The 10,237-nt window shown below is 44.3% G+C and overlaps 2 protein-coding genes across 2 annotated transcripts; both read right to left on the bottom strand.

Annotated features, from left to right (window-relative positions):
• Window positions 1-2,353: 2,353 nt before the first annotated feature.
• On the bottom strand, window positions 2,354-3,304 carry LOC114446492 (olfactory receptor 2AT4-like). Its single transcript, XM_028422137.1, has one exon. The coding sequence runs from the start codon at window positions 3,302-3,304 to the stop codon at window positions 2,354-2,356; it is 951 nt and encodes a 316-aa protein (XP_028277938.1).
• Window positions 3,305-6,698: 3,394 nt separating this feature from the next.
• LOC114446491 (olfactory receptor 2AT4-like) lies at window positions 6,699-9,633 on the bottom strand. Its single transcript, XM_028422135.1, has 3 exons — window positions 8,691-9,633; window positions 7,126-7,130; window positions 6,699-6,908 (listed from the first exon to the last, which is right to left on the bottom strand). Exons 1-3 carry the CDS (start codon window positions 9,631-9,633, stop codon window positions 6,699-6,701), a joined length of 1,158 nt encoding a protein of 385 aa, XP_028277936.1.
• Window positions 9,634-10,237: the final 604 nt, after the last annotated feature.

Genomic DNA, 10,237 nt, shown 5'->3' with positions numbered 1-10,237 from the left:
GGATGTTGTACAACATTTTTTCCTTGTATACTCTTAACGTCAATCAATTCAAAGTTTTTATTCCCACATCTTTAGGAAAGTGGAAATTGGAGGAGCTCTATTCTGACTTCATGTGATAGGATGTTTAATGTTTCTTTACATTAATGCATCATTTAATTTTTAGAGGCTTGATTTAATCTGGAAATACAACAGACTGCACTGCCAGGCCTCAGCAGATGGTCCAATGAGCATTTTTACTGTCACACCAGCAGGCTACAATACTAACACAACTGCTCCACGATGGTCCTTTGCCTCCTGTATCCATCCATGACTAATAAAAATACAATAGCAATTGACCGTGAATATAAACTGGTTTGTAATGATGATAGGTCAATGATTGTAATGCAGAGTTTAACAAGGATATTCTCACAAACACACAAACTAAAGTTTTATAAGCCTCATTACACTTTGTATAAAGTTAGAGTGTATAAAGTGACTTCACAACAAAATGCGATACATACATTTATGACGCGTGTCAATTATTTAACTTTGGTCACACAGATCCTTAAAGTAAACAGTGATACAGTGACTCTTGTGTTGCGTAATGTTCCCTGAAGATGCACCCTTCCCTGAGACAAAACAAAATGCTTCTTATGGGTCCAATTTGTGAGATAACCCACCGTAAGATTCATTTGTTAATGACCTTGAATTGAACAAACAAACTTTTCACTGTTTGTACCTCAGACCAATTAAGGATAAAAAATAATTAGTAGTTAACAAGGAAAAACAGGTGCAGGTACAACACTGTTTTTATGATGCATCCTTATTTCCTTTATGACACTAATATGTAAGTGGTAAAGGACCAAATCTCACATTTAGTCACAGTAGTTGACATGAACTTCAGAAGTGAACACACACAGCAGGTGTGCACTACAAACTGGACACAAACTCATAAGAAAAAAAAATAACAAAAAAGGCTGTAGTGTCTCACTGTTTTGTTCCGCAGTTTCTTTCTAGTCAGCAGGTACAAATGTTAAATTTACTGACACATCAGTGTCTTCTGGTTTGTCAGCATGCTGCCTTTTACATGCACTTGTGCACAGCACATAGACACACACAGCCCAAAATCCTTTAAAATAAACCCTTCATTTTCCAACAGTAGAACATGTTGAATCATCGAGGCCACACACTAATCAATCTCTCAGGCTCATCAAGCAATTCTAATTGTTGCAAGTACTTATTTACAGTTTCACAACGAGCATTACAAAGTACTTCATTAGATTTCAAGGCATCAAACAAGCAACAAAGCAAAACACAAAACAGCCAAATACATTTTGAATGAATTCAATCAGTTATTTTGCAGATTGTGATGATCACATCTGAGTGTTTGGATAAAAAAGTGCAGTTGTAATTCTGTAATTTTGTCAGAATTTGTCTGAAAAAGGGCCATGTCCTTTGACATTATAACTAGAGCTGGGTGATATGGCTTAACTCTAAACTCTCAGTCCAGCATTAGGCTACAGCATTCAGCTGTCTGTCCACTTTGTTATCATGGCCCAAGAACTTGGTGTTGTTTGAAATTCTTGTATTGACAGGAAGAGCTCTCACTCCTTCAATTATTGACGCTACTACATACACACACAAACACGCAGTGACAGGGGCGATCAGGAGAGAGTGGGACATCTGTGTTATAACAAATCTTTAAAGCACTGCAAGGATAGATGATAGAAACATTTTCTAAAGGCATGCTTGTTGTTTAATCTGATGACGGAGTTTGGAGTTTCAGTATAGTTGTTGTGGTTTTTCTTTGTAATTTTGACCAGTTGATTCTCACTTGGATTGGCACATGGCTGAATTCATGTTCATATTTTTCTTCTTCGAGTACAAAGGTGCAGAAGATGCAAACACTCTGTACATCCCAGGCATACATTTGAATGTTTTCTGTCCCCCACATGTGCACTCTTGGTTCTAATGTTTTAGACAAAAATGGTGCAGACTGTTTCAAATGGTATAGTTTAATTTATTAATAATTAGTGTGTTAACATGAGGCAAAAATGTTCAACAAATAAACATACAAGGAGCAACAATGTGAGCCACAGTGCCATGAAATTATTGCAAATGAGTTTAAACACAGGTTCAAAGTCACAAAGCTGTGAACGGGCAAAACAGAAAATCCTAATGAGCTCCATTTGTGCTGCTATCAACAGGTTTTTACTGTACACACTTCAGACTAATTATTCCCACTTGTAATTTAAAACTGTGAGAAATAGGTCTGAATGTATCTTTAGTGTTAAGCTGTCATTGTTTTCATAATTCACCAAATGTCTGATGAATCAGCAAAATTTAAACAGATTACTTTAGAAAAGGACATTTGTCAAAGGCTTATTTTCATTTTTGTAATTATTACCAGTGCTCTGGTTTTGATCTCTTTGGTTTTCAAAGAATAAACAATTGGATTGATGGAGGGGGGGATGCAAGACGCCAAAGACAGGCTCAGCACACGCTGGTCTGGGTCCATGCTCCCTAGAAAAAGCCCAATTAGAAAAATGACAATTATAGGAATGAAAAATATAGCACAAAGAATGACATGCTCAACACAGGTGGCAAGAGCTTTCATCCTGTTGTTGACTGATTTCATCCTGAACACAGTTACCAAGATGCTGGCATAAGACAAAAGAATGAAACTAAAGGGAGCCACCAGGCTTACCATACTGGAAGCAGAAGCAGCAGACCACTGCAATGTGTAGTCATTACAGGCGAGTCTAAACACAGGTGCATAGTCACAAAAATAACTGTAAACTCTTACAGAATTGCAAAAAGACAGCTGGGTCATGATGCCAGTGCTGTATGCGATTTGTGCCAAGCTGTAAATCCAAAACACGGCGATGGTACCTGACATGATTTCCACCGTGTTGAACAAGTTCTGACGCAGAGGCAAACATATTGCAATCAACCGGTCATAAGCCAGTATAGCAAGTGAGTACGACTCCATAGTTGCAAAGGCATAGTAGCAACACATCTGAACAAGACACAAGTTAAATGAAATAAAGTTGTCCTTAAAAAGAAATACCTTGATCATGCTGGGAATAATGGTTGTGGTTAGGAGTACGTCAACTACTGCAAGGTTGATCACAGCCACAAATTTAGGACTGTGTAAGCTGTGGTTACAGGCAATTATGTAAATCAACAAAATATTGAACACTACTGTAACCACATAGACGAATGCTAGAAAGATGATGTAAAAACTGACGTAGGGAAACTTCTCAAATCCAACGATGTAAAAGCCTGGAGGATGAATGATGACAGAGCTGTTGAAAACAGACATTGCTCATGTCCACAAGCAGCTTGCTGGTGAAGAGCCTGTCATCTGCAATGTGTGAGATCTGAAAGAAAAGGACGACAATAACAATAATCTATTGATTTTCAACAATCCAGTTACTCAAATAATAACTTTGAATTCTGATTGAACATAATTTATCACTCTATCATAATTCAGACATGCCAAAGAACACAGTATACTCATGCCTCACCTGTTCTGTTGATGATTGCTTCACACATGCAGTGTGAATCCATATGATACAAACATCAATAGCAGCGATTGATTGTCTGCATCTCTGACCTGTGTACAGTGAATAATATACCTACTTCCTCAATCTCCAGAGATAACAATCCAGTCTCCTAATTAAGACTATTACAATATTAAGCCTGTAGCTGGAAATGAAGACTAATCCATAGAGATACTTTTGTTGTCCTCCAACATAACAAAACACAAAAACTGTCAGGGTTTGTGTGAGGAGAGGACACAGTTGCAGGACGCAGAGCGGTTAAAATCCAAAAGGTCTTTTATTTAAAGGCCAGGAGGGCAAAACAATACAAAACTAAAAATCACACTAGCGTGGTCCAAAGGAGAGTCCAAAATAACCTAACCAAAAATCACACCTTGCGTGGTAAAACAAAAACCATAACAGTTCAAGGTCTCAGAAATGAATCAAAATAACTCAAAGTCCCAGAGTTCATGAAGGCCCCGGCCATGGGCCAACAGGGGCAACGGAGACAAAGGTGCCGTAAAACGAGAGTCTGGGGTGCTTGGGGGGCAGAGTCAGAAATGGAGGGGACAGGGGCCGGGGTCTGGGCGGAAGCCCAGCATGGACATGGCTGAGGACCCTCCGGGGTCCGGGCGGAAGCCCAACATGGACATGGCTGAGAACCCTCCGGGGTCCGGGCGGAAGCCCAGCATGGACAGAGCTGAGGACCCTCCGGGGTCCGGGCGGAAGCCCAGCATGGACAGAGCTGAGGACCCTCCGGGGTCCGGGCGGAAGCCCAGCATGGACAGAGCTGAGGACCCTCCTGGGTCCGGGCGGAAGACCACCAGCGATGGAGACGCGGACCCTCCGGGGTCCGGGCGGAAGACCACCAGCGATGGAGACGCGGACCCTCCAGGGTCCCGACAGGAAACCAGAGCAGAGGACCCTCCAGGGTCCCGACAGGAAGCCAGAGACGAAGCAGGGGACCCTCCAGGGTCCCGACAGGAAGCCAGAGATGAAGACGAAGCAGGGGACCCATCAGGGTCCCGACAGGAAACCAGAGCAGGGGACCCTCCAGGGTCCCGACAGGAAACCAGAGACGAAGACGAAGCAGGGGACCCTCCAGGGTCCCGACAGGAAACCAGAGCAGGGGACCCTCCAGGGTCCCGACAGGAAACCAGAGCCGAAGACGAGGCAGGGGACCCTCCAGGGTCCCGACAGGAAGCCAGAACCGAAGACGAGGCAGGGGACCCTCCAGAGTCCCGACAGGAAGCCAGAACTGAAGACGAGGCAGGGGACTCTCCAGGGTCCCGACAGGAAACCAGAGCAGGGGACCCTCCAGGGTCCCGACAAGAACCAAAGGCTGGGGACCCCTCAGGATCAGGGCTGGAAGCCAGAGTTGGGGGTTGCAGGGCTGAGAGTCCTTCTGGGTCAGGGCATGGACCCAGATCTGATGACCCTCCAGGGTCAAGGCTGGATGCACCCCCAGCATCCAGACAGGTGACCTCCAGCATCTCTGCCACCCCTGTCTTGGCAGGAAGTCCACTGCGGGGGGCACTGGAGGTCTCTGGGGCAGGTGGGTCGTCTGGAGCCCGCCCTCTGGCCGAGACGGGAGGAGCGACGCCGTCTGGAGCCCGCCCTCTGGCCGAGACGGGAGGAGCGATGACGTCGTCTGGGGCCCGCCCTCTGGCCGAGACAGGGGGAACAATGACGTCGTCTGGGGCCCGCCCTCTGGCCGAGACGGGGGGAGCGACGCCGTCCGGAGCCCGCCCCTGCGCGGCCCCGGAAGGGATGGCGTCATCTGGAGCCCGCCCCTGCGCGGCCCCGGAAGGGGTGGCGTCATCTGGAGCCTGCCCTCTGGCGGCCCCGGAAGTGATGGCGTCATCTGGAGCCCGCCCCCTGGCGGCCCCGGAAGGGATGGCGTCATCTGGAGCCCGCCCCCTGGCGGCCCCGGAAGGGATGGCGTCATCTGGAGCCCGCCCCTGGGCGGCACCGGAAGGGATGACGTGATCTGGAGCCCGCCCCTGGGCGGCACTGGAGAGGATGGCGGCATCTGGAGCCCGCCCCTGGGCGGCACTGGAGAGGATGGCGTCATCTGGAGCCCGCCCCTGGGCGGCACCGGAAGGGATGACGACATCTGGAGCCCGTCCCTGGGCGGCACCGGAGAGGATGGCGTCATCTGGAGCCCGCCCCTGGGCGGCACCGGAAGAGATGACGACATCTGGAGCCCGCCCTCAGGAGTCGAGGACTGGGCGGGGAAACCAGGAGGGCAGCATGGGGGCCACAGGCGCTGGGAACTCCTCCATGTCCCTAAATGACCTCAGGTACAGGAGGTACAGCCCGGGTTCAGCGTTCACCGCCGTCTCCATCTTGGTTCTAAGTTCCTCCTTGGCCTTCCATGCACTCCCCAGTATCTGGAGCACAGTTATCCGGTGATTAGCCCACTGCCACGCCTCCACCCTGTCCGTGGGAGGTGATGGCAGGTTATCCACCAGGGCCAGCTCTACCTGGAGCTTCCTCCTGAGCCGGTTCATCAGGCTCCAGATTATCACATACTCGGGAGGGGTCACCTCCTGGCTCCGGCTAGAAATATCCAAAAGTTCCTGCTCTGCGCCTGCTGTGTCCATTGTTGGCTAGTTCGTACTGTCAGGGTTTGTGTGAGGAGAGGACACAGTTGCAGGACGCAGAGCGGTTAAAATCCAAAAGGTCTTTTATTTAAAGGCCAGGAGGGCAAAACAATACAAAACTAAAAATCACACTAGCGTGGTCCAAAGGAGAGTCCGAAATAACCTAACCAAAAATCACACCTTGCGTGGTAAAACAAAAACCATAACATCAAACAAAGAACTACCTGGAGCATAGCTTAGCATGGCATGGCATGGACGAGACATAGACGGACACAAAGCCCACACAGACAAGACGAACTAGCAAGGACAAAGGGGAAGACACAGACTATATACAAAGGGACCAGGGAAGACAACGAGGCACAGGTGACACACATGAGGGCAGGGCTGGTAATCAACAAGGAGGGAAAACACAGGAAGCAAAACTCAAGACAATACACAGGACTACCAAAGTAAAACAGGAAACACAAGACAAGACTAGACAACTACACACAAACCAGGGAAACACCAGGACTACAGGAAAATAACAATAACTAAACACAGATCAAACTAAAAACCCAAAACAAGGACATCAAAAACCATAAATAACACCAAGTCGTGACAAAAACAGCTTGTTAGTATTTAGTATAAGCAACAACAGTAAAGTGTTTTTTATTATAATTGGCATTTGTGACATGTGTTTGACTTGTTTACATAACAAGTAAACCTCCCTAATTGTCTTATAGTCACCTCCCCTCTGAAGACCTATAGGAGCAATCTTGGATCCTCTTTGGTGGCACTTCTTAAAGATTAGTGGGGAAAGTGTGACAAACAAATTTCACAATTATTTGTTATGTCACCAGTGGGCAAACAATATAGGACAGAGGTCTTTTTCTAAAAGGCAGTTATAGTTATTTTCAATATAACACTATCAACACGTTGCAATTGTAAAGTCGGACACTGTGACTCTGTATTCTACTGTATGAACATTAGAGACCTTTTGACATTTCAGTACTTACAGTTTCTGCACAGAAAGCAAATTCCAGGCATGCAGATACAGACACTTTCCAAAAAATTTGAATATCAAGGAAAAAGTTTATTCATTTCCATAATTCCATTCAAAAAGTTAATAGATTACAGACTCGGGCCCACATGTTAAATGATTTCAAGTATTTATTTGTTTAGTTTTTCAAAAAATACTGTGAAGAAATCACCTTAAATTTTGCAGGCCATGAATGTGTTAAACTGAGTGTCACAGACTAATAATCTACTAAAGATTAAGATTAGGAAAGAATTACAAAACTCAAACTACCTGCACACGTTTCCATGGGTGTCATTAAATTGCTTCAGGTTGCTTCAATTATGGGGAAGACTGCAGACTTGACAACTGGCCAGAAGACTGTCATTGATACCCTCCATAGGATGGATGAGCCACAAAAGTTCATAGCTAAGGTCTGAATGTCGCGAAAAACATTAAGATGCATCTAGGAGATGGGCTACAACTGTCGGGTTCATAGGAAGCATCTCAACTGGGCCAAGGAGAAGAAGGCCTGGACTGTTGGCCAGTGGTCCAAGGTCCTTTTTTCCGATGAAAGTAAAGTGTGCCTTTCATTCGGGAATCAAGGTACAAGGGTGTGGAGGAAGACGGGTGAGGAACAGAGCCCAAGCTGCTTGAGGTCAGGCTTGAGTGTGAAATATCCACCATGATAACAAACCGGACAGACAGCTGAATGCTGTCTGTCCAGTTTTTATCATGGCCCAAGAACTTGGTGTTGTTTGAAGATCTTGTATTGACAGGAAGAGCTCTCACTCCTTCAATTATTGACGCTACTACATACACACACAAACACGCAGTGACAGGGGCGATCAGGAGAGAGTGGGACATCTGTGTTATAACAAATCTTTAAAGCACTGCAAGGATAGATGATAGAAACATTTTCTAAAGGCACGCTTGTTGTTTAATCTGATGACGGAGTTTAAAGTTTCAGTATAGTTGTTGTGGTTTTTCTTTGTAATTTTGACCAGTTGATTCTCACTTGGATTGGCACATGGCTGAGTTCATGTTCATATTTTTCTTCTTCGAGTACAAAGGTGCAGAAGATGCAAACACTCTGTACATCCCAGGCATACATTTGAATGTTTTCTGTCCCCCACATGTGCACTCTTGGTTCTAATGTTTTAGACAAAAATGGTGCAGACTGTTTCAAATGGTATAGTTTAATTTATTAATAATTAGTGTGTTAACATGAGGCAAAAATGTTCAACAAATAAACATACAAGGAGCAACAATGTGAGCCACAGTGCCATGAAATTATTGCAAATGAGTTTAAACACAGGTTCAAAGTCACAAAGCTGTGAACGGGCAAAACAGAAAATCCTAATGAGCTCCATTTGTGCTGCTATCAACAGGTTTTTACTGTACACACTTCAGACTAATTATTCCCACTTGTAATTTAAAACTGTGAGAAATAGGTCTGAATGTATCTTTAGTGTTAAGCTGTCATTGTTTTCATAATTCACCAAATGTCTGATGAATCAGCAAAATTTAAACAGATTACTTTAGAAAAGGACATTTGTCAAAGGCTTATTTTCATTTTTGTAATTATTACCAGTGCTCTGGTTTTGATCTCTTTGGTTTTCAAAGAATAAACAATTGGATTGATGGAGGGGGGGATGCAAGACGCCAAAGACAGGCTCAGCACACGCTGGTCTGGGTCCATGCTCCCTAGAAAAAGCCCAATTAGAAAAATGACAATTATAGGAATGAAAAATATAGCACAAAGAATGACATGCTCAACACAGGTAGCAAGAGCTTTCATCCTATTGCTGACTGATTTCATCCTGAACACAGTTACCAAGATGCTGGCATAAGACAAAAGAATGAAACTAAAGGGAGCCACCAGGCTTACCATACTAGAAGCAGAAGCGGCAGACCACTGCAATGTGTAGTCATTACAGGCGAGTCTAAACACAGGTGCATAGTCACAGAAATAACTGTAAACTCGTACAGAATTACAAAAGGACAGCTGGGTCATGATGCCAGTGCTGTATGCGATTCTTGCCAAGCTGTAAATCCAAAACACGGCGATGATACCTGACATGATTTCCACCGTGTTAAACAAGTTCTGACGGAGAGGCAAACATATTGCAATCAACCGGTCATAGGCCAGTATAGCAAGTGAGTACGACTCCATAGATGCAAAGGCATAGTAGCAATACATCTGAACCAGACACAAGTTAAATGAAATAAAGTTGTCCTTAAAAAGAAATACCTTGATCATGCTGGGAATAATGGTTGTGGTTAGGAGTATGTCAACTACTGCAAGGTTGATCACAGCCACAAATTTAGGACTGTGTAAGCTGTTGTTACAGGCAATTATGTAAATCAACAAAATATTGAACACTACTGTAACCACATAGACGAATGCTAGAAAGATGATGTAAAAACTGACGTAGGGAAACTTCTCAAATCCAACGATGTAAAAGCCTGGAGGATGAATGATGACAGATCTGTTTAAAACAGACATTGCTCATGTCCACAAGCAGCTTGCTGGTGAAGAGCCTGTCACCTGCAATGTGTGAGATCTGAAAGAAAAGGATGAAAATAACCAATAATCTATTGATTATCAACAATCCAGTTACTCAAACAATAACTTTGAATTCTGATTGAACATAATTTATCACTCTATCATAATTTAGACATACCTAAGAACACAGTATACTCATGCCTCACCTGTTCTGTTGATGATTGCTTCACACATGCAGTGTGAATCCATATGATACAAACATCAATAGCAGCGCCTCTGCACCTCTGACCTGTGTACAGTGAATAATATACCTACTTCCTCAATCTCCAGAGATAACAATCCAGTCTCCTAATTAAGACTATTACAATATTAAGCCTGTAGCTGGAAATGAAGACTAATCCACAGAGATACTGTGTCCTCCAACATAACAAAACACAAAAACAGCTTGTTAGTATTTAGTATAAGCAACAACAGTAAAGTGTTTTTGATTATAATTGGCATTTGTGACATGTGTTTGACTTGTTTACATAACAAGTAAACCTCCCTAATTGTCACCTCCCCTCTGAAGACCCATAGGAGCAATCTTGGATCCTCTTTGGTGGCA

The sequence above is a fragment of the Parambassis ranga genome, chromosome 14 (assembly GCF_900634625.1).
Source record: "Parambassis ranga chromosome 14, fParRan2.1, whole genome shotgun sequence".
Lineage (NCBI taxonomy): Eukaryota > Metazoa > Chordata > Actinopteri > Ambassidae > Parambassis > Parambassis ranga.
The sequence above is the reverse complement of the archived record's forward strand: the minus strand, read 5'-3'. Positions and strand labels throughout refer to the sequence as shown.